This window comes from Anoplophora glabripennis, unplaced genomic scaffold (genome assembly GCF_000390285.2).
Source record: "Anoplophora glabripennis isolate ALB-LARVAE unplaced genomic scaffold, Agla_2.0 scaffold18, whole genome shotgun sequence".
Classification (NCBI taxonomy): domain Eukaryota; kingdom Metazoa; phylum Arthropoda; class Insecta; order Coleoptera; family Cerambycidae; genus Anoplophora; species Anoplophora glabripennis.
Window position 1 is genome coordinate 825212 of NW_019416221.1, and position 25445 is coordinate 850656.

Below are 25445 nucleotides of genomic sequence, written 5' to 3' on the forward strand. Positions count from 1 at the left end.
AAAAAAATTGATGTTAATCCAAATTTATTGATTGATTCTTCTTACACTCTCTTATCGGAATTAGATTTGGATTATTATTTATTTATCTGGTTGTTACATGTAGGAATATATTGGCTTTGTTATAATATCTACTGATAGGAATTGTTCTACTGATAATTAAGAAAAAAAATAAGATTTACGTTTATTTTTTATTTAATTAAAAATGTATTAATTAGTACAGTAGACATCGAAAACTTTGTGGCGACAATCAAATAAACAGCAGTAATCTACATATATTACGCTAGTAACCGCGTTGTAGTAGCAGAAATAGGTTAAATCTATGGTCAAGCCATGTGCCGCTCGGTGCTTACGAAACACAATGCTACTAACTGCCATAAAAATTCGTGCCATACACTCGAAACAAGCAAAGCGTCAAACTGACACACGCGCACAAATGACAAATGCAAAAACCTGAATCGTTCACCGGCACGCCATGCTAGGCCGACAGGGCAGGTATTAGGGTGCCGCTAGATACGTATCGAATAAATTGATCGATGCGAAGCTTCAGATCACAGACAGACATGTAATTAAATGTAAAGTAGTTGTTGTTTTAAACATTTTTAACATTTTTTCTGGTAGGTAGGCTGGGTTTAGGAAGTAGTTTAATAATTAATAATTTAATAATTATATGTTATATACATTATTAGTCTTTAACAATAACCTACAATTTTAAAAATTGTGATTAGTTAAAAAATGCAGAACAAATTGCTTTAATCATGAGTATACCGATTGTTAAGTAACAATTAGTCAGCTACTATAAATCAATATTAATGTGGGTGATATGTTTTTATAAGCCAAAAATTAGTCAGTAACGATAATGTCGAATTAATCATAAATTTCAGTTTCTAAGATATATTTATCTGTGTGTGCACTCGTTCCAGTATATAGGGTGCTTCACTAATATGTATTTTCTTTGATACATTTCAAATCGGTACTAGCTATAAACAGGTGACTTATTTATAATTTTTTGTTGTGTTGCTTTATTTGATAACAATTATTAACAGTAAATATTACCTTAACGGGAGCATTTACATGCGCATTTTTTGGTCCAGCATTTTAGAAAATATCTTTTCACTGTACCAGTTATATAAGTTTTCTTCAGCTTATCTTATAAGACAATTGACAATGCATTCACAATAAGGAAAAAAGGCATATTTTTACCTCGTATATTTCCTGAATTTTACACTCCCGTTGAACATAAAGAAAACCGCGTACGGTACTATAATAAACATAATCACACCCCGCAGAATGCTTTTAGGAAACTATTAACACCCGCATTAATCATAATAATTATTGAGTATCTTTACAAAATTCTCGACAAAACAGGAAAGGTGCATTTTCTAATGTTTGCATGTTCTCCGTGATCTTTCAAATTATAGGAGTCTCCCTGTATTTCAATATTTTCATAGTTTAAATGGATTTACTTGTTCTATCATTTTCTTACTAAAAGTGGGATTATCGATAAAACGCCAGCCTTCAAGTGGTACTGAAACTCTCTATAATTTATAATATAACACGTTGCTAGTATAGTCCAGGCGGTAGAGCTGTCAAAAGTAGGCTTTGGCGTTTGTGTTTAAAGTCATATATTTTGTTGTACGGAGAAATTCCAAATATTATGTAGAATAAGAATCCTAGTTTGCCTATTCAGATCAAAGTGCTTACCTACAACGAGTGGTAAAACAACAAAAGCTAATATTACAAGTGTATAAATAAAAAACATTTAAACATAACAAAAAACTGCACGGTATAAAAATAGGAAATAAAATTAGAAAAATTTAGGTCAACGACCGAACAAGCTAATTTTGGCATGCATTTTTGTGGATTCATCTAGTTGAAGGAACTCGGCAACTGAACAAACATGTGGATAATAGTTAAATAAGTCCTTGAAGGAAACGCAGTAGCCAATTTTATGTTGTTTTTAATTAATATGTCCCTGGAGAGGGGCGAAATTAGTAGTTCTCGGCAGGCACTCCAATTCGTTCCCAACGCGAAAGTTTGCCTAAAACAGTGGCGGCTCGTTGGGTGACGCAAGAGACGCATCGCTTCATTTAAAATTTCCGTTTGGTTGTGCAATTTAAAATTATTTCAAATGTTATATAAATTTTATAATTTAGGTATAATTCTATATTGAAAATGAATTGTTTGTTTGTTTAATACGCAGAAATAAGGAGAATAGTTGCGCGGTGAACGCCTTCTAAAAAAACATTACCTTCGTTGAGCGCGAACATCAATCTCGGACCATACGAGTTACGCAGAAATTGAAGCAGCATCGCCTGTCGCCTGCCTTTGAAGGCGGGTATCCATTTGTGTCAAATGCCCCGTAACGTAACACCGAACATGTTACGTTACAGCTAGTGGAGACGGAAAATTGTTGCATGGTACGTATAACAAATTTGACACGCGTAACTAATCCGGGACGAATCATCAGTTGTCGGTTTTTAGTCGTCGCATCAAAGAGATGCAACAGTACTTTCTGCCACATGTTGAGACGGGGTTACTCTTTTGGCCGTAACGTTGCCTATTGCACATGTGATTTTGTCTTATTTTTTGTTTCGTCAGTCTTTTGTATATGGTCTGGTGTCAGTCTGTTTTCTGCAGTGACTAGAAAGAGTGTGTTTTTCTGCGTTTGTGCCATGAAGTGGAGTAAAGAAAAGATTTCCGGAGATTTCCGTTTCTTATTCTTCAAAATTGTATGATGAATAAAAATATATGACGCTGCTGTTAACCAACCGCAATTGCAGTGACAAATCCATTATTGCAGTCCGGTTCATACTGCGAGTTTATGTTCCTGTGTCGTCTCGTAACCTTATTTTGTTACGTTACGGAATGAATGATAAGACCAAAACCACATATACTTTCGCAGCGAACCGTGTCACTTTTTGCAACAGGCCGTAACATGTTCGTTGTTACATTACGGAGCGTTGCCACAAGTGGATACCCGCCTTTACAGTTTATACGATACGCGTCGCCCAGTGCACGATTATAACGGTTCTTTGTTAATATTTGTTTTGTATAATAATTGTAGAAATGTTTCCTATGTATGATCCAGTACGTATTTTATTGGAAATGCCATTTTCCAGATGGAAAATTGAGGACAAAAATGATTTTTTAAATTGCGAGAGACCTGTGCCTTATTCTCTCGATGTGGAAAAAAGGGGAAGTCAAAAGACAACGTGTACGTTCGAAAGTTTCGGAATGAATGGTATTCGGAGTATAAGTGGTTGTGTGGAAGTGTTTATTTAAAAAAACTTTTCTGTATGCCGTGTGGGTGTAAAGTCGGGCGTGTGGAATAAGGGGGGCTTCTTTGGAACATACATGTACGGCGTATGTTAATGTTCGCAGAAGTCCACAAGCCGAACTAATATTTCTAATTTTTATAAAATCTAAATGAAAATCCTTCTCACGAACGTCAAGTTTTTCAGTAATATTGCAAATGCTACTAAATATTTCCAGATTCATTTAAAGCCGTTTGACCTTGAATATTTGAAAATTTTCGCCAGCTGCGTTTTTTTTTTCTTTTTAGTCAATCAAGTAATATGCTTCACCTATTCTCAATGTCACGAGCCGCCATTGGCCTATAACTATAATTATTCTAGTTATCAGTTATCACAGGCATTGTTCGCCACGATTAGATCCTTGAGCCCTCGCGTCTTCGTCTCCGATAATTCGATTATTAAACAGTACCCATTTAAATGGAAAAACCCGGCCGATGTCGGAAAGGCACGCGCAGACCGATCGCTGAACTCCGCCGCGGAAGAACTGGCAGCAGCTGGCAGCCGTGCCTGCAGCCACTCGGCTAGCCAGTCGATGAGTTAGCATTGTTGAGGTGGGTTGTGCGTCTCGATGTGCAGGGTGAATCAAACGCAAATTATATCGTTGTAACCAAACGATTATTCGATGAACTATTATAAATAAACTGCGAAGAGCCTCCCGATGAGTACCTCGAACGGTTCCCGTTAAATCGTTGCGCGTTTCGTGGGACTGTATTTAGGTTATGTGTCGACGTTTGTGAAATCGGGCACTTCGGACCCCGTCTAAAAGAAAGTAAAATGAACGCGTTCTGGTACGATTCGAGTGTGTTTTAACGCAATTATAATAATTTCTCTGTTGTTATTAAAAGGAAAGTGTTGAGTTGAGGAAGCCGAATCGTTGGATTCGCCTCAACTATGTGAGGTTGACAGGCTATTAGCATATTTATTAGGTAGGTACCTACTTCCTAAGGCATCGTGGCCGGACTGCATACACTACGACTATTTGCCATCTGGATGTTAACGTTAATTGCCGTACAAGGTTAAGTACCTATGTTGAAGCTACTGTTGAATAATACTTGAGAAATTGTCCATAAGTAGATAAGTTGTTTTTGCTATTAGGCCAAGCATGTAGCTATTTCGATTGAGTAATAGAAAATAGAGGTACCGGTTATAAAAACAAAAAATTGTAAACGACTTAAGTAATTTGCCACGGGCATATAAAAAAATGTTTGTTTATTTGAAACGCTTGTATAAGCTAATTATACTCAAATTGTTGGAAATATTGCTTAGGATGCCGCTCAAATATAATATCTTTACTCTTTTTAAAAACACGAGTGTTGCAATTTTTTTAACTGCAGTTAACTTCACTGTTCGAAATGGCTCATCATAATAATAAACGATGATATTTATACGTTTATTACAGTAAAACAACTCGCTTATATTTTAAAAACGTATTTTCATGCCGACAGATACAGATATGCTACCTAAGCAGTCAGTCCTTGGACTTTATGTTGGAGATTTTGTTTTATAAACATGCTGAATAACCATAATAAGAACGTTACAATTTGTGTATCTATACAGGGTGTGGCGTGTATAATCTATAAAAATTTAACTACAGCTTCCTGATGATATTTGTAATAGAAAAGTCCTAGTCGAAAAAGTTCTATCTTCGCGTTTTTTTTTTGTAAATTAAAGTTCATTTATTCAACGAAAATGAAGGCCGACTCTGAGTTATTTATTAAAAACTTTGGAAATGTTTTTATGCGACTCGAGATGCAACCTTATAATTTAAGTCAGTATAATCTAATACTAAGGTTACGTTACATTGTCAAAAAATTTGTGCAGTCAACAGATTTTGTATTTGTATTGAATTCATTATTCACTTAATTATTAAATATCAAGCATCGTCCATCGACCCCTCAGTGTTAAAAAGTGAAAGATTCCAGACAAAAGTTTTTATTTTGTAATTCCACGATAGTGACAATGTAATTTTTATAAGGAAGTAAAAATAATTTTTTAGTTTGTGCCCAAACTAGTTTTACAATGAACCAAGAAAACAATGCATTTACTATTTCCGAACGTGTCGATGTGGTGTTAGTGTATGATGCAGCCGGAGAAAATGCGCTCGCGGCGACTAGGTTATATAATATTATATAATACGGGAAGTGTTATTCCTCGAGGAGAAGGACGTGGTCGGCAATTGAACCTTAATGTTGAAGATGCAGTGTTGGAAAATCTTAACGAAGACCCCACAATTAGTACTCGACGACTCGCACAGCAAGTAGGAACCCCATCTCGTACCGTACATCGCATCTTAAGGCGCCAGCTGTTGCATCCCTATCATCTGCAACCAGTTCAACAGATTTTACCCCCGGATTGTGATCAACGAATGCGTTTTTGCAGATGGTTTTTACGGCAATGTGCCAATCAAGTAGACTTTCTTGCTTATGTTTGTGTAACAGATGAGGCGACATTTATCCGTAATCAAGTGAATTTCCATAATATGCACATATGGGCCGATGAAAATCTTCATGCGATTAGGGAAACTCATTTTCAACATCGGTTCTCGGTAAATGTTTGGGCTAGCATAATAGGCTATGTACTTGTGGTTCCCTATTTCTTTGAGGGATGACTAAATAGACCAAGATGACTTTTTGGAGAACCGGTTAGTTCGCATTTTTGCATTGAGAAATTCCCCAAAAATTGAGAAATATCTTTCTATCTTTCAACGACGATTTGTTTACGCGGCTGGTCTACTGCACGTAACTCATCGTATAGCACACGGACAGGGCCGTTCCAGTGAAAATATCTTGATCCATAATTGAACTTTAATTTACGAAAAAAAACGCAAAAATAAAATTTTTCGTGTAAGACTTCTATTACAAATATCGTTAGGAAGCTGTAGTTTAATTTTTATAGATTATACACGCCCTGTATATTGGCGAATGCTTGCATTCAGAAATAAGTTAAACAGGGTCGGCTTCGCGTTTCTGTTACGCTGAAAATGGGAAATCCTACGATGTAAAATTTAATTAACCTTAATCATACTTAAAAACTAATATTTTAACTCGCAAGGACCCCTCCCCATTTTGGGGTATGTATACTTACTTACAGACTCGATATTTTGTTGTTTAATTCTGTCCGAGATTAAATTATCGTTCTGTCTGTAGGTACTTGTCATCTTTAATAAATTATTTTTAAACATGACTGGGAGCATTTTTTTTGAGCTAATACATTTGCTTACGAATTAGAATATTAAATTAAATCGGGTATTTGAAACCACTATCATGAAATTGAACGTTGCTTTTAGAAACAACAAATAGCTCATGAATCATGTTTTAAAAATAATTTACAAGCAAGCTGAAATAAGCGCAAAATAAACAAGTGATAAATATTTTAATTTTCAATATTCAACAATAAAATAAACTTTCCTTTGCTACCGGACGTTCCTATATCGTTAAATATAAACCTTTTCTTCTTCTTTTGTGGTTAGATATGCAGTTATAATCTAGCCAGAAAAAAAAAACGGAAACCCACAATATTAGGCGCTTATCTTCGGCAAAATTAGTTTTCCTTCATCTATGTGAATTTTAACATTAAGAAAAATGAAAATATTTTAATAAATACAGGAAAACACCTGTTTGTATCATGGAATAATTATGACGACAAATATTTTGCATGTCCCTGTCGAGGTTTCAGGGTCGACCACTTATTCGAAATTTCATCATGGAAGTTCTATGTCAGCCTAGAAATCATCTCCTGAAGAACTAAATATGGGTCCCTTGCTTCATTGTCAAAATATTTCAGTCGTATAAACAGCGAGCAAGCACTTGTGGTTGCGAAACTATTCAACTATTGGTCAAAACAGAGTGAAGCGCGATTAATACTGTTGCTGTTTTGGATTAATTTAAGATATCTAGCACTGATTCGGCCGATGAAGTAGCTGAATAAGAAAAAGAAGGACAACCGATTTTGTATAGAATTTTACAGCTTTTTAATAATACCTGTTTCAACTTCCCCTGTTTACTTTTATGATTACGTTTATTCCAGTTCAGTTCTTATGACCTAGTTCAATGTCAGAGGTCATTGACACAGAGGAGATTGAGAAACCAAACACAGTGCTTAAAAAATACTTTTTAACTTTAAAAACATTAAATTATTATAAAAGATAATTCAAATCCATGTATTGCGTAATTTTTAAGCGGAATGAATTACTATTATGAATCGGATACACTGACCCTCTCAATGATTTAGTTAAAAAAAAAGATCTCTTTATGCAAAGCGTCGGAAAAGCTACGATTTGAAGCGCAAGGATGATGGCAGGTGTTTGATAACGCTGACCGTTTCATGGATTTGATTAATTTAGCGACCGGATCTCTCCGATTCGTGACGTAGTCGCTTTAATTGGCTGAGTCATCGCGAAAAAATTGATGTATTGCGTTACCTTGAGTTCCTTCTGTAAAAATATAAACCATCGATTGCCAACTGCGAGCGCGGCGTTTTTTCGAAGAAAAACAAAACCTTGGTGGAGTTGTATCCCTAGTTTTTAATCGGTAATCATCAGCGGCCATGCAAACGGCAGTTGTTTTTAGTCATGGCAGCGCACAGTCTTGATTTTACGTTATTGAAGGTATTGAATAGAATACATCTCGGTACAAACAACCTAATTGTATAATACGTACCTCCTACTTCACCGATTTCTTTAAGTCGTTTTCGATTCCATGTTACGTGCCCTTTGTCTTGGATTGCTGATATCTCATTTACTTTTCGTGATATTGTTATTTGAATGCAACGTGTTTAAGTGTGATTTTTTTCAACTTTTGAAACAAGCTTACGGAGATGTTGCTCTGGATCATACGCAATATCACGAATGGTTTTCACAGTTTAAAATAGGCCAATTGAAGATGATACTCGACCAGGAAGGTCTTCGACTTCAACTGATGACTCAAATCGCCGATTGACTGTCAGAGAAGTTGCAGAAGAGTTAGCATCTGAACAACGCTTGGAAATATAAATACGCTTCAGTGTTTAGTGTAAGACTTTTCTGTCATATTTAATTTTTCATTGAAAATGTTCAAATAAGACTAGACGAAACATTGGCAGCGATAAGAATTTGTTTCTCTTAAACATGCTGTTACAGATCAGTTACGAAACGTGTTATTTTTCCATTCTCTAACATAGTATAAACATATAACTATAAAATTATAAATTTATATTAGTTTATCATACGATAATAACAAATCTCGTTATTTAAGAAACACTTCATTATGTCTTTGTCTAAAAGCCTGTTGGCTGTGCAGCGCGAATTATCACCAACTTGAGAAACCGTCGACATCGTTGGAATGTAAACATAGCAATAAACAACAATTATCAATCATGATTTGTTGGCATTGCTTGCATGGGTCTCCATTAGAGCGAAATAAACAGTTCAATTAAAAAACTGCATCGCTGACAACTCAAGACTAGTCGCTGTTAATTACCTCGTTGATTACATAAGGAATCGGTAGTGCCACGTTAGATGGAAGACATGTAGAATCTAAAAGTGTAACAAATATTCGGTCGCAACCGCTGAGCGCAGGAATGGTTCAATCGGAGTGAATTTGTTATCGTTGTGTACGTTGGACCTTTCTGCGTCGAATCGAAGTGTTTCAGAGCTGTTTTGTGTCTATATAGGGTGGTATCTTTTATCGTTTTGGAGTTTCAAGGTGGTTCTTAATTTTCAGCAGAATTGACAACCCTACACCTTTTTTCCACTAGATAGATTTTGAATAATGTTACCAAAATGTCAATAAATTGATTTGGATACCACAAATATCAGAAAATGAAACGTACAAAGTAGACCATTTGTAAGATTGACCTACGACAACATATGAAGCTTACACTGTGATTCGAAACGCACCACCATTCATTCCCCTCGGAGGAGATACTGTTACAAGGTGACCTAGCAGATGCGTCAACCTTGACTTACATCGTCGCATGCTCTCTTGCACTGGTGTCGTAAAAAGTTAATGGTCTTTCAAAAGTAGGTTTTCCCGTGATTCTTACGTGTACAGAGAATTCCCCTTTTCAGTCAATTTCAGTCAAAGCAGACTTGAAGAGTTATTTTTTATTGGAGCACCCTGTATATCTTCACGTATTTGGAAAGAGCGTTCTTTTACAGGTTTAGACAGCAGGTCTAATTAGACCACATAAGGCAATTCGTTCAAAATTCTTCAGAGAATTGAAAATAGGGGAGCATTCCACAAAGTGATGTGATCATATTTTGATAAATCGAACCGCTTTCCAGAAATTAATGTGTGAGAGTGCGTTTGTTCGTTAATCCCAAGAAAATATTTGAAAATCGAAATACAATGTCTTCAGCATTTTTTCCCGATAACTCGAGTAAAACACTTGTTACCAAAATGGCGCGCTCGCGGTGCTTGACCTAGTTCTCCGCTCGCGAAAGTATCGAAACGTACGGCGGACTGTGGGATTAATGCAGCTGTTTTTAAATTGTTTTTTAGATGTCCTAGCAAGTTGAACGTCGTAAACAGACAACTTCGTACTTTGAGATAAAATATTAATGATTTGTTGGAAGTAATAGCACTGCAATAATCGGTAACTATTCTGTTTTACGACATGCACAATTACGAAATAATATCATGACTCACTTGTGCGACAATTACATAATACGTTCATATGTATCGTTAGATAATTCTTAACCAATCTTGGACATATCTTACACCTTGTCCGACTGGTTTAAACAAGACATTATTAGCTATAAGCCATAATATTGGATTGGATTGGATACAAGACTGTCACAGTATTTAGGTTTTCGACATTTCCAAGCGAGCATACAAATTCGACTTGTTAGTCCAATTAAATGGACATTTAAACCGCAATTTTGGTCAACTTATCTGAATTTTTGATATAAGTTTGAGGTATATAATAACAATAAGTGACAGTAGATAATTTACCTCTCATCTTATTAACGTACAGGGGGTTATATAAGACATATAGTGATAGTATTTCCAGTATTTATCCTTCATTTTAGTGACAAATAAAATATTATTGATTGTTGAGAACAAATTTTAAATGTATGCATTTAGCTAGTGTTTTATGCTTGTTGTTACTTTAACTTTATTAGTTTATTACTGTTTGCCCTTGGCTTTGTTGGATATACGATATGCGGTATACTTACATAATATTGACAAACATACATTAAATCGACATATAATAGACACATCGGTATTGTTAGGCAACACAGTACTGATACTGAGTTCAATATTTTCGTTGTAATTTCAGGAGAAAATTATAGAGCATATTGTTTAGAACACCTTGTACATGACGATATTGGATTAGATATATTTTGCATAGTTAGTTTTCTGATACCGAAGAACATTGTCTAATTTCATTTGATAAGATTTTTTACAAAGAATTTTGAATTTGTTTCAATTAAATCCATTACAAATTTTTCGTTTACATAAGATTTTCCTGATTTCCATGCTAAGGAAAATAGACGGGAGCATAATTCTCCGTCTACTGGTTTGAAATAAGTCCATGTTTTCACGTGTTGTTTTATTGTTAACATCTAGTGAGCCATGTTCCGTAGAGCATTGACGCAAACCGAATAGAAACGAAACTAAGGTCACTTGAAAATAATTACATATATAAAAAACATTTAAATTAAATTTATCTTGTATATTCCAAAATATCTCGAATTTAGTCACGTCCTTGTCGAAATTATCATGAGTTAGGTAAGTTTTAAATAAGCCATCGAAAAAAACTGAAAAATGGGAAGACCTAAAAATAAAACGTTTTTTTTTTTGGTCTGGTAGGCAAACTGTGTTACATTTCTGGTATCCGGTCCTAAGAGAAAGCTAAGTACTGTTTCCTGAATCCATATTTCCAAAAGAAAAGGACAGATTGACCGTAACAGAAAAATTCCTAGAAAAGCTGCGAAGCATGTTATTTATAAGGATGTTGAGTAACAACTCGACTGTGTTTAATTTTCAATGTAAATTAGAACTTTTTAAGAAATCTCCTTGAAACCGTGGAAGTGACAAAGTGACTCACTGGGATATAAGGTCGATTTTATTTTTATGCAACGTTTAAAGAGCTCAGTTATTCCGATTACTTACAGATAATTTTGTATTCGACAAACTTCTTTGATAAAACTATGCCTACTGTGATCAAAAAACAAAATTATAGAATATGGTCGATATTAAATTTTTTATGGACATTTTCGAAATATTAAGGCGTTTTCCCACGGCGTCGCGAAGTTCGGCGAGCATATCGTCCTTTTAAGTCAATTTAAAAAACATCGCTCTAGTTGTAGTCGAATAAAAACAGATTAATGGGTAATCGAGATAATATGTAGATAAGTCGATTTGGACATCTATATGAAGGGTGTTGTTGAAGTTATTAATAATGATAACATTGACAACATTACGTGGGTCGCAAAATTACATGATGATAACTTATCATCATGTAATTTTCCGATTGATAAGCAACAATTTCATTAAACTTATTATTGTTGTTAGAAATGTCTGTCTTTTGTGTAAATATATGTAAAAATTATGAAACTATAAGTATACACTAATGCAAAAATTTAAAGTTACGGTTATCATGTAATTCTAAGAAATTTTTGCAAATTTTCTTTTTTTTCTGAGACCACGGACTTGGAAAAATTTTTTTCAGCAAAGCCATTGCATGAACCAAATAATTCGTTTATTCAGCTTCAATCACCTTTTTTTTTTAAATTTCGATACAATTTTTCATCGAAATATCGGACTTTTAATGGAAAAGGATCCTTTTGTCTTCAATCATCGATGCGACAAATGATCGTACAGAGAATTGAAGGATAATTTCGAAAACTAGAATAAATTTCCTATAACATGTTGCCGCAAGTTTTCGGAAAAAAATGTCCCATCTTTTACACGATTTTTAAAAAACTGGCAGTAAATTATTGTTGAAAATGCTACCTCAAACGTTGACACTGAAACGTTGCTGAAATCGTCTTGATCTAATTGCATGCGAATTTTGTAACCCCCTGATATGTTCCTAGTAAAAAAAAAAATAATAAATATGTTTATGAATTTAAAGGACCCCGCACAAACCTTATGGAAATGGATCCCCGGTGAATCTCTCAAATTTTGGGAATGAACTCGTCAGAGCATCCTAATCAAAAGTTCTCATGGGCACAAAACTCGGAAACCCCTCCCAACCAAGTCAGGGGATGCATTCGACCACCAAAAAAGTATCAGACCCACACGTGCAATATATAGTTTCCGGTGTATTTTTGAGCGCTGGACACGAATACGTCATCATTTTTGCTCTAACACGTATCAGTCTTCAGCAAATCGCTGAAGAAGCTTCAGAAAACTGAAGAAAGAAACCATGGGTTTTCAGCGTTTTACTGAAAACGGAAGAATTTTACATAAACTCTAAATGCGGATTCATATCAAAAATGATTCATTCAGCTTTTGATCCATTTCCAAACTCCCATCACCTTCTAAATTGTCTTGAATGTAAGATGGGGCGAGTTTTACTGGTACTAAATGTGCTTTAATTACCATAAGTCTTCAACTAATAACTGAAGAAGCTTCAAAAACTGAAGAAAGAACATTGCGTTCTGTAATTCACAAGCGATATGTACACACCACTGAAGAACCATGGTGTTCTTTCTTCAGTTTACTGAACCTTCTTCAGCGATTAGTTGAAGGTAAGGTAATTGAAGCACATTTGACCTAGTGCATAAGAATCGTGCTCAGCGTGCAAAAATACACCGGAAACCACATATCGCATGTGAATCACAGGCCACAATCTTCTTTCTTCAGTTTTCTGAAGCTTCTTCAGCGATCTGCTGAAGACTGATACGTGCCCAGCGTTCAAAAATATACCGGAAGCCATATATTGCATGTGTGTGGTATAATGAGCCCAAAATTTGAGAGAGATCCATAAGGTTTGTGCGGGGTCCAAATTCATAAACAGTCACAATGAGTAGAATGAGAAATAATTATTTTTACTGTGCAGTTAAAAAAACTAATATTCAGATTCGTATTCAAGGAAACATGTGCTGTTAGCCCTAAAAATTCACTCCTGCTTAACGTTGCACCCCTGTATATGTATTTCTGTGACTGGCGAAAAAGATAAGAATTAAATGATAATATACAAACCGCCGACCTCTGCAACACAATACCTCCTAGTAACATAACATTTATCTCCGGCTTAGAAAAACAAACATCTGCGTATAACACTCGCCATAAAATTGATCCCCGGGATAAGATAACGGGATGAATGAAATTAAAAATAGCGAAACGATTAGACGCATCATCTAACATTTATCTCTCTCTCACTCCCCGTGTTGTTGCAGAATGGTATTAGAGCCCAAGTTCGTCGACTATGGAAGCATCCACCCGACAGCAGACGTGCCTCATCAACACTTCCAGCAGCACAACTCGTCGCATGCCTTACTGAGCCCCAGACCCGTATCCCTGTCGCTGCCGCCCCTAGAGGACGAGGAGTCGCCGAACACCTCCAACGAAGGAAAGATGACTCAAGGTGAGTGCCAGAATCGGCGTTTTCTTCTTCCTCCTCTTCCATAAGTGCACCAGTCCGAACGCTATTAACAGCTTCCGACCAATACGTTTTGGATGTAAAAGTGCGCCCAAACATGCACCATAGACTTATGTAGGTCATATAGTTCTTTTGTTTTCTGTTGCATGACTGAACGCAATATTTTCTTACATGACATTTTTAGTGGTAAAAGACTAATGTCAAAAAACCTAGGTGCTGATTCATAGAAGTGCGCTTCGTGTCCAAAATTTCCCATTCATCAATGCTAGTGTCATCGTAATTTAGTAGGTTTAAAGTTTCAAGTGAAAAGCAAACATTCCTATTGTACCTAAAAAATGCTCTCGAGAGTTGAACGACCTTTTGAGTGCGACGGATTCACTCTTCGGCAGATACGTGTGTTACAATAGTTTTTTCGAAAAGGTTGCAAATAATCATCGTAGTAAATACACCCATAGCATACACCTTATAAACTAAGACATAAAATGTAAACATGCCGGTATGATCATGACATCTTCTACGTAAGACACATTATTTGTTTCCCACATTTTTTTAAACAGTTTTGCCCTCGCTAGCTTTGTCTCTCTTGCACACATCAGGGCGATAAACTTCTCTTTCTCGGACCAGTCTTAGTTTACTAGATCTATGATCTACGGAGATTTTTGTTTTTATATACAATTACACTAGCACTAATTAGTATTACATATTAATAAATTTAACCTTAATTTCTGTTTGACACGACCAAAAATAAATTGAAGGCCGCCTTGTATAATTTATTGATCTATAAATTTTTATGAGTAAAGAAGCCAGGTGTAATTATGTTTGCTCAGTAATCTGTATTAATCATATTGTAGTTTAGTGATAACTGATAGGTAATTGGTTTTATTTTTTTTTATATATATACCTAACCTCCTTTTTGAAATTAGGTGAGTAATATTTCTCAAAGCTAATCAATCTTAAAACTTTCTGTGGGTTATTTTATTCGTCGATATTATTTTTATATCATTTTTTACGACAGTATATTATAATTTAGATATACATGTATCATTTTGCGGTAAATGATAAAAATATTAAATAAATAAACAGCGGTATATAAACATTATGGTTAACCAGAAAAATGAAAAGGCCATAATATCAAAAGTATCTCTATATTTTTTCCGATGAACACTACAACTACGATTTTATGAGCATATCAAAGTTACCAATTTATTTTTATACTTTGGTGGTGTTACAAATAAATGAACAGACCTCGTATATGTCTTGAATTCTTGGGATAAAAATGAAAATATTTAACTAAACTTACATCTAATCAAAGTGGCTTCGTTTAGTCGCTAGAGAGCATCAAAATTGGCAAAAAAAAATAGTTCCATACGCTATACATGAAGTATTGAAAGATTCTATATAATTGTTGATATACAAGGTCAGACATGCTTAGACGATAAGAGAAAATTTACCCTATGTTATGGTTTTTAACATCTTAACAAATAATCAAACTTCAGTTTATTAATTACGGGTAAATTTTAGTGGAGCCGGTCCTTCTCGTAGGTTTTACCAGTGGCAAATGTCCAAGTTCCAATCGCGCTTATAATCGAAAATATAAAAAGATGTATTTTTGCCCACATTTTCCAGCAAATTGAAATGCCAAAGTTGTATTTACGCGAAAAATAAACAGCGCTCAACACGTTTTGTCGAAGTGATAATTTTTTGTCCGTACAATATAAAGAATACTATTAAAACGAGCAAAGGTGAAGGTAAAAATAATTGCATTTTTTCGTTTTAGCATTTGACGAAAAGTATTTTTCATTTATTACTTTTTTTAATGTAGTTTCCAATTTAAGAATGCGATTATATGTGTGTTCAGATCTTGAGATTCTCAATTGAAGGCCAAAGAGCTAGGCGGTATGTATCAGATTCGGTCGCTACGCAACAACTCGTCATTGAAATATTTGAAAAACTTGTTCTCATATGTATTTAGCCGTACCCATATACAGGTCTGGTCGCCCAGTTGAAGATTGCGCGCGCGGGCAAACGGCGAACAAACACAGCCGGACTGGGCGACCAGCCATAAATTTCAGTTGTGAACAAATTACCTAGCAGTGCAGTGCAGCAATGCGGAATTTGGTACGATTCAAGTAATTTTAATTTATTATAGGCACCTTCTATTAATCATTCATATTGCGAAAGGGAGAAATAAGAAGGATATTTTGTTTACTAATATTATTACAACATGGCATTTTGGAGATCTTTTGAAACGGAACAAAACGAAATACCGCCAGACAATATTGAATTAGTAGAACCGTTGCTGACGAAACAGATTTAGAATTATTTAAAAATAAAGATTGACATGTCCAATGTCGTCGTCTTATTTTAGATATTATATACAAATTTTTATTATTTTCTACTTTTAGCAGAAAACATTTTTAGGGGCGCCTATGAAACTCATTAAATTTTATTGCTAGGCGTTTTTATACATGTTCAACTGACTTCGGAAAGACTATAACTTCTCTTAATGACTAAAAATTCTGTTCTTGCTAGAAATTTCTTTAAATATATTGACAGTTTTTGTTTTTATCTATCTCCATTGTAATGTAAATAGAAGACTGACAACATAATAAACGTCCATGTGTCAACAGTACTAAATTTAAAAAGTTGTCTGGTTTATTAAAACTGCAATGCTAGAAACTTATATAAAATATTCGTTTTAACAAAATCTAAATGAACAAACAAAACGGTGCCTCTGCTTTCATTGTATTCAATTGCTATTATTGTTTTCGCCAGTCATCTGTTATTGCCCCTGTGACGTCTACGGATATAAATACGCGACACGTATATAGTGAACTACACGAAGATAAAGAACACGGCGAAAATAATTTCTCCACAGAGGAATATAATATCGTATACACAATATCAAAACCTTCTGGAGTTACATCGCCTGAGATCTGCAATTGGTGAACTTGTCTTCGTCCTGTGTATTTTCAGTCTAATTTCTTAATAAAATAAATCAACGCAGTTGAAACAAAAAAAAATGAGTAAACTATAAAATTGAATAAAAACAATCTATAATTGTCCTGACTTAATTATATTAGTTTATTCATCAAGGGAGCGTATTTAATACTAGACATAGTAGACTGCACTAATGAATTCGATTGCAGCTGCACTTTAGAATAATTTCCTTTGATGAGTGTAAGTTCCTGAGAGAGCCCTTGTGACGTTCAATCTATTTCATTACCGTCTTCCGGCGTTATCGAATTATATTATCGGAACCGACATCTGGACATGGCCTTGAAGGTCTAGACGCAGGTATAGTACGGTGCATAAAGTCCAACTTCCTAAATATTCGATGGGATTATATAATGGCGAACCGGTCGATGTCCTCAGATTTAGACGAGGTGCTCGTTTACTTCCTGTCGGGCTGCTAATAATTCGTTGTTTTCTGTTCTGAGCGACCGGACTGAAGTAAACAGAAAATAAAAATATCGAATATTGAAGTGTTTTTATTATTCTAAAAGCTGATAACAATCAGACGCAAGCGCATTCCGATATAATGCTGATATAAGATCCAATATTCATTGTTTCGAATCAAATGTCGTTGGGTCATGGCGTCTGACTGTTTCTTAGAAGCTTTAGACGCTGAAGGGCAAGTAGACGTTATTATAGAGATCTTCAAAATACATTTGGTGAAACTGACCATCCTCTACTAATTATTAAACTCGGATCAGATCAATTTGTTTTTCCGATAATTTAACATTATTTGAAACATTCTTATGACACAGACAATTCGTACAATATGGCGGCTGTAAATCTAAAATTATATTTCTGTTTCTGGTGTACCTTAAGGTCAAAGTCTCAGTCCACTTTTATTCTTCATTTTTATTAATGATCTTAATTAAAGGTGTCTGGAATCATGTGGGCCACGTAAACAAAATACCTATTTTAAACTTTACATTGTGTTCCATTTCGCGTGGGCACTACATAAGTTTGTTATTTTCAATGGAACACCCTGTATATTAATGCATTTTTGAATTCGTTGGTTAATATTGGGTAGAGTTTATTAAATATACATGGTGCTTAAAACTTAACTCTCTAAATGAGGCCAGATAGCGTCTTAACCCAAAGAGTTAGAAATCTGCAGTTTTCACAGTTCGTTTTGGCATAAATTACTCTATCTTGTCATTTGTGAGCAAAACGTGTACGTTATTCAAACCCGGAAATACTGAGAGTTACATTTAATAATCTTACGAGTTGAAAAACTTTTTTTTCAAAAGGAATGACCCATATTAATTGCCATGGGTGAATACAAAATTGAATGCCTGATTATCTCGAAAACGGTAAGTTTTAAACACCATGTACATTTCATAAACCCTACCTAATATTAACCAAGGAATTCAAAAATAAAATAATATACAGGGTCTTCCAATTAAAATGACAAATGGAACACCCTGTAAAGCTAAAAATATTTTCTTTACGTGGCCTACATGATTCCAGCAACTTTTATTGAAACTATTTTTTTTTTATAAATTTTACAGTCGCAGAGTTACAGAAGAATACCTCTTAGATAAACACCCTGTATTTACAAATGAATTAGAATACATTGATGCTCTGAAAATAGTTTAATTGTGTCGAAATGTAAAGTTACGACGTTTTTAAATGTAATTCAATACATTTTCACTACATATTATTACTTAATGAAGTTATGAAATTAAAGATTTTAGCTCAAAAAACGTGACTCTAATTTTTTTTTTTTTTCAAAAGTTTGACTGACACAAAGAAACGGTTCGCTAGATCGAGATGAAACTTCACAGGGTTCTTCTGGGTATATCGAACTGTAAAAGTCATGCTTAACATTAGTCATTTCATGAATATTTCTAATTTAGCCGTCTAAAAGACCATAAATTACCCTTTTTTCCTGTTTTTTTAAATTCCTGTAAAAGATGAAAAAAAAAAATCCGAAAAGTTGCGGCAGCATGTTATAAGAAATTTAATCCAGTTTTCGAAACTGCCCTTCAATTCTCTGCTCGACCATTTGCCGCCGAGATATCGATAATTGAAGACAAAAGGATCATTGTCTATTAAAAATCCGATATTTCGATAAAAAATGGTCGTATCGAAATTAAAAAAAAAGAAATTGAAGCTGAATAAACAAGCTATCTGGTCCATGCAATGGCTTAGCTAAAAAAAAATTTCCAAGTTTGTGGACTCGGAAAAAAATGAACATTTGCAAAAATTTTTTGTCGCGCTATTTCTTAGAATTGCTCCTTAGCTCTTAAAAAAAATCGACCGAAAGATCTAAAAACTAGAATCTTGGAGCTTCAAAATGCTTTTTTTAATTCCCAGTCTGTCAAAAATCACGGAAAAATTTCGCAAATTCTTTTGACCCTTTAATTGTTTGCATCAGTGTATTTATTAATTTGTTACGATTCATTTATATTTTATTACCATCATAAAATCAATATGAAGTTGTCTCTATTTTTAAACATCAATAAACATAATTAAACTTGTTTTTCAAATCGCCTTACTTTCGATACGTGCGCCGTATGACAACTGTTTACTTCTACGTAGGTGAAGTTTTAGTCATCTTATTAGCCCGTTTTATGCACGCTTTACATGCCGATTTCAAAATATGCGAATGCGAAGGTCACATGTGCCCCATTTGTTTATGCTCGATAGATATTGCAAGGCTTATTTCTACATAAATAAATACTTTGTCGGCACTATTAAATTAACTAAAAAATCAACTGAAAACAGATCATAATCGGGTCAGAATAACTTGAACGAGGCAAATAAGTCCCAATTCTTTGAAAGCTTCATAAAAACATCGAAATTTAAACGTATCTTATTTTTTATTTCCAGGAGACCTATATCAAAGACAACCGTTATTGCCTAATCCTGGAAAAGGAGACAAATGGGGACACAACACACCCAACGACGACGACGACGATAATATTATTCAAAAGAGCAGTGAAAGAAACGGACATATTTCGATAGATCTGCCAACGCCGATTCGGGAAGAACCCCGGTTTCCTCAGGAAAGGTGGAAAACGCTGCTAGGTATGAAAATGTGCTAATATGTGAAAATTATTAACTTGCATAATATATCGACTTTTTTGACAAAAGTTATTGCCTTTGATGAGATCTTGTATTTATTTTTAAACCTTAAGTGAGTGACCTTCTACAAACAATGTATTCAAATTAAAGTTGTTCTTCTGTATTACCGTAAAAAAATAAACGCTGATTTCTAAGGTCAGTGTATGCATAATTTTCAAGCATTATACAAATCGCATAATATAAAACACCTTGTTGAGAAATAACTAACGAATCCATACTGCTCAAAAAAATTATATCTCAAAGAAACAGCTAATTGCAAATTCTAAAAAAAATAAAATTTTTTGTATAAAAGCGGTCGTTATTTTGGTAACAATTAATTCATTTTAAATTTTTTAATAGTGCTGCTTGATTATTTTGATCGTGATGAATGTGAATTACCTATAGCCCAGTAAATGAAATTTGTAATACATGTAAATCATTCGTTTCACATTGAAACTTGGTTTAGTCGTTAGTTTAGGCAAAAAGAAATAATATTTCCCAAAAAGTATCGGTTTAAAACAGCAAGATCATTGTTTAAACCAATGATTATAATGTAAAAATTACCAAAAATTAAGTTTTTTAGCTGTATACTCAATTTTTTGGTAATTTTTACATTATAATCATTGTTTAAACAATGATTTTGTTGTTTTAAACCGATACTTTTTGGGAAATATTTCTTTTTGCCTAAACTAACGATTAAACCAAGGTTCAATCTGAAACGAATTTTTTTACAATTTTTTTTTCATTTACTGGCTACTACTTTTAATAAAATTGCAGGCTGGTCGTTCATTGAAACTTTTTTTTTTCAGCTGCGATCATCATGTTTTTTAATTTTGTGTTAACACTAACGTCTTTGAGTCTAGTGCACGAACGCGTGCCGGACAGAGAGGTGTACGGCCCTCTTCCCGATGTGTTCCTCAACAATGTACCTGCTTATGACTGGGCTTTAGATGTATCAGAGTATATTATTATAATTTGTGTTAATTCGTGTATGATAGCTATGATCTTTCACAAACATAGGTAAGTAGTCAAACAGATAAGGGAAATTCGGTAGTTTAAATATGAACATCTCGTAATTTTATCTCTTGCTGTATTATTCATATTTATTTTATCTTTAAATTTTACGTCACGATTTGGTATCAGATTTTTTGAGTAAGGATAAGGGTCCGTTCCTATATTTTTTAAAATACTTTTAAAAAAAATTGTGTAAAATATTTAAAGCCTTTATCAGAGTGGTTTTAGCAACATCGAATTTGTTTTACTGATTTTTGACTCAATAAATTGTTTTAAGCTGGTTAACTTCTCTGTTAAATTTTGATATTTGGGACAATTTCGTTACTTGAACGAAACATGAATTTGAGAATTTGTAATGAAATACGTTTATTCTAGGTTTATCGTCTTTAGAAGGATATTCCTAATAATGTCCTTACTGTATATGTACCGAGCCATCACCATGTACGTGACCGTATTGCCTCTCTCGAGTAGAACCTACCCCTGTTCGCCGAAGTCCAACGAAACCTCTGTCCTTATGATCGCTAAGAGGGTGGTGAAGCTGATGTCCGGTTTCGGACTGTCCGTCAACGGTCAGCACACATACTGCGGGGACTTCATCTACAGCGGCCACACCGTTATTTTAGTGTTTAGTTATTTAATTATATCGGAATGTAAGTATCCCGTCGTACCGTCTGCGGATCGGTGTGTGATGTTTGTTCGTTTTCCAGACACGCCCAAAAAATTATACTTAGTCCACTGGCTTTACTGGATATTAGGCTGTATCGGTGTTATTATGTTAGAGCTGTCCCACGGTCATTATAGTGTCGATGTCATTATAGCTTATTACGTCACGACCAGGATATTCTGGACTTACCACACGTTCGCCAACAATGCTAGTCTTAAAGTGAGTATTACAATTATTTTTTTACAGTTTACCAAATAGATCAAATTTTTCGGCACTGTTAAAATTCTCTCTTCATTTCATATCATAGCGATGCTTCTTCAAACGACAGAGTCCTGTTAAAGTCTTGCGGGTTCTCTGAGCCTGATCCTGATCATACACAGCATTTCATTTGTTCCCTTCAATTTTCCAGGCTCAGTATCGGTGATGTTCTGCTTTTATCCATCTTTCTAAAACCTGTTTTGCAGCACTAAGGAATGCCAAACAATAGCTCTGATCCTAGGAAAACCGAATTTTGTTAATTATCAATCGCACTAAATGACGTCACTGGTTAGCGCGGCAGCACATTTAAAACATTTATTTTGCGCGCTAAACTTCAATAATTAATTGTTAATTAACAATCTCTTAAGAGATTGTTTCTAGACAGTTAAAAATATATGCAGCGTATACAAGTAGTCTGTTCTCTTTTAAACTGTAGGGAAAATTTTGAAATGAGAAGTCCAGTCTTGGGATTTCAGGACTTGAGTTGTGTAGTACATTTCATATTCCGAGATTTAGTCCAAAAATCCTAAAATAATCCCGAAATCAAATTGTGTTCCCTTTCTCTATTTATCATTGTGAACCAAGGGGAAATATCCTTCCGCAGGATTATTTGTGGCCAAAATCTGAACATATTTAAGTAACGATAACAACACTTGAATTCCTTCAAGCTTAAATGTGTTCGTTAACTCTAAATCTTCAAACAAGGCGTTTGTTCGGCTTTTCCTTGTGACTTTACACATTTGTCGCAATAAATAATAATAGGGAATATAAAAGTAATGACATTGTACCCCGTACAATTTCTCCAACTGCTGTTGTCGAATTTATTGAACTAAATTTGTATTTAATATTGTGTGGAGCGGTATGATATTAAAGTTTGTTTATCCTTTTCAGCAATATTCGTCAAATAACTTATTGAGCCGAGAGTGGTGGTTCGGCTTGTTCCTCTACTTCGAGGGTAACGTGGGCGGCCCGTTACCGAGACAATTCAACTGGCCTCTGCCGTGGCCCAGACGGTGGCACCTGAAGAGCCGGGCCAGTTAGTGTCGTACGGTCGTGTGAAGACTGGTTGAAATTTTATTATATGTGATATAAAAATAATGTGTAACGCCTTAACTGACTAAAGAATCTTGCTCTTTATATACATATACAAAGTGTTAATTTAACTGTTTATTCTTATATCTCGGAGTTTCCTAAGCTGTCTTGAAATTTTATATGGATATTTTTATTAACATTTCTAAAGCATCGGTTGGGTATTCGTTGTAGTTGTATTGCGTAGATGGCCGCCACAGAGATATATATATTTTTAGGTTATATCTACACCCGGGTTTTTAAGCTCTGTATAATGCAAGTTATTTTTCTATTATTTAATTGATAAGGTGACTGACTTGGTTCGACTCATCTCAATCGAAAGTTTTAACCTCCCAACTGTGCCAATCTAGAAAGCGCCCTTAGAATTTTCGATTGAATAAGAGTGTGCGAGAAAGCGATTATTTATTTGTGATAATGCATCCTTTGTATTCTTATTTATTTTACTGAATAAATGTATTTTTTGTAGTGGTACAAGTTTTAACCGGCGGACGGTGGCAACGCAACAGGTAGGGCTAATCAGTAAATCGCATTTTTCGAAACAATTCGATAAAATTGTAAAATTCCATCCCAGGTCGATAGAGTGCAAATATATAAGTACAACGTAACGCTTTAATATTTTACGTTTAAGGAAGGTTGTTTGTCTTTTGGCGAAGTTCGTATATTCAGTCTTATTGTATACCAAAGTTTGTTTTTTCTATTCTAATCACTAAAACGAATTGAACTTCTATTTACAACTTTTTTTACTTTTTCACTTGAGTTACCATTCTAAGTATTATACAGGGTGACCCCAAATAAACGAAATAAATTTATGTTGTGATTCTATTAGTAAAAATTATGGTACAAGTTTGACACTTCCCAGAAACTCGATATTAACAAAGTTACATAACCTCAAAGATATTTTTTTTATGTTTTCTGTACCTTTTTTGCACTTCAGCAATCTTTTTTAAATTCGGTACACTTCTTGGTAATAATATGTGTCTATGACTAAAAAATTGACAAATTGGTTTTCTTGTTCCAAGTTGATAATATTAATCGTTTCCGAGAAAAAAAAAATTAATTTCCGGGAATTGATCATAATTATTTTATTACCGTCTTTTTTTCCACAAATTTAATAGCTTAATAAAAAGACCTTTAAGAAGTCTTGCGACAAGTCCTCTTGTTGCAAGTCAATAATATTAATTGTTTCCGAGAAGAAACTTATTATTTTTTAGGTTAGGTTATTGATTTTTTTCTCTCGGGTACTTTGTGGCAGACAATAAGTGTACCAAATCTAAAAAAAGGTTATATATATATGTTAATTAAAAGAAAAATATTGTGTTAATATTGAGCTTTCGAAAGTCATACCAATAATTTTATATCTAGAATCGCCCCCTAAAGAGTGACTGCAAACATCGCCCGTTTTTTTTCACAATTTGCAGGGAACTAGAGAAAATAGATAAAAATATGTTTTTGGTCTCAAATTACTTATAAAAAATTGAGATGAGCATAGCTTTTAGTTTTTTGAACATTTTCAAAAATCACTCCTCTTTAGGGGTTGAAAAGACGCCCAAAATGAAGAATCGAATATTACCAATAAATATAAAAACTTAGTACGTGAATTTTTCTATCGAATACAAAGATACAGATTCTTGATACAAAGAAAGATTTTTATTCTCATGACTGAAATAAGTATGTTGAATTAGAAAATCCACCCTTAAGCACGCTCAAAGGGTGGAATCATCCCCAAAAATAGAGAATATCGGAAACAATTGTAAAAATCCAAAAAAAATATATTAAGATAATTCACATGCTAATAGTTTTTATATCAATAGGTAATATTAAAATTCTTCATTTTTGGCATTTTTTCGACCCCTAATGCCTCATTTCAGTTTTTTATGACAAGTAATTTGCGACCAAAAACATATTTCTATGTATTTTTTTAAATTCTCTGCGAATTGTGAAAAAACGGGCGAAAATCACAGGTTTTTTGCGGTCACTCTTTTGTACACTTATTTCCAGAACACCGTATATATGCTTCGTTCAGCTACACCTGTTACAAAACCGTAAGCCGCCACTTGTCTAAATAAGCAATTTTATAAATTCATTATGTAAAAATACTCTTTTGTTGAGAGTTTACTTTTTCTAGTTGTAGAATTTTGTAAATATTTTCATTGTTGCATATGAAGAATTATTCGAATACTCTAACAATGGGTTATTATATATTTTTTTTATGTTATAAGTCACGCGAATCTCCTATATTTAACTTAAAATTATGTTGGGTTAGGCATCGGTAAGATATTGACAATTCGAGTTTGTATTTGTAAATATTTTCCCACTGTTCTTCCCTTCGTTAAACAGTTTTGGGGTTTATATATTAATTGTACATAAGCGTAGCATATTTTGTAAATTTAATTCTTATCCTTAAGCGTAATAACATACTGTCAAGTTTCAAGTAAGTACAGCGACAGCAGTGGCAGACACCTTTCAGTGTAGAACGTTAAAAAATCTGCAAG

General features: G+C 34.2%; 1 protein-coding gene across 4 annotated transcripts in view; it reads left to right on the forward strand.

The window, feature by feature from the left end:
• The window catches only part of LOC108908290 (phosphatidylcholine:ceramide cholinephosphotransferase 2), a 42518-nt gene extending 19100 nt beyond the window's left edge, over positions 1-23418 (forward strand). For all 4 annotated transcript variants that reach the window (XM_018712301.2, XM_018712295.2, XM_018712296.2 and 1 more), the window contains 6 exons: positions 13645-13832; positions 19695-19892; positions 20738-20948; positions 21318-21592; positions 21650-21825; positions 22756-23418. In XM_018712301.2, the coding sequence (XP_018567817.1) occupies positions 13645-13832; positions 19695-19892; positions 20738-20948; positions 21318-21592; positions 21650-21825; positions 22756-22905 (1198 nt within the window). In that variant the 3' untranslated portion in view covers positions 22906-23418. The remainder of the gene's footprint in view (positions 1-13644; positions 13833-19694; positions 19893-20737; positions 20949-21317; positions 21593-21649; positions 21826-22755) is intronic.
• Positions 23419-25445: the final 2027 nt, after the last annotated feature.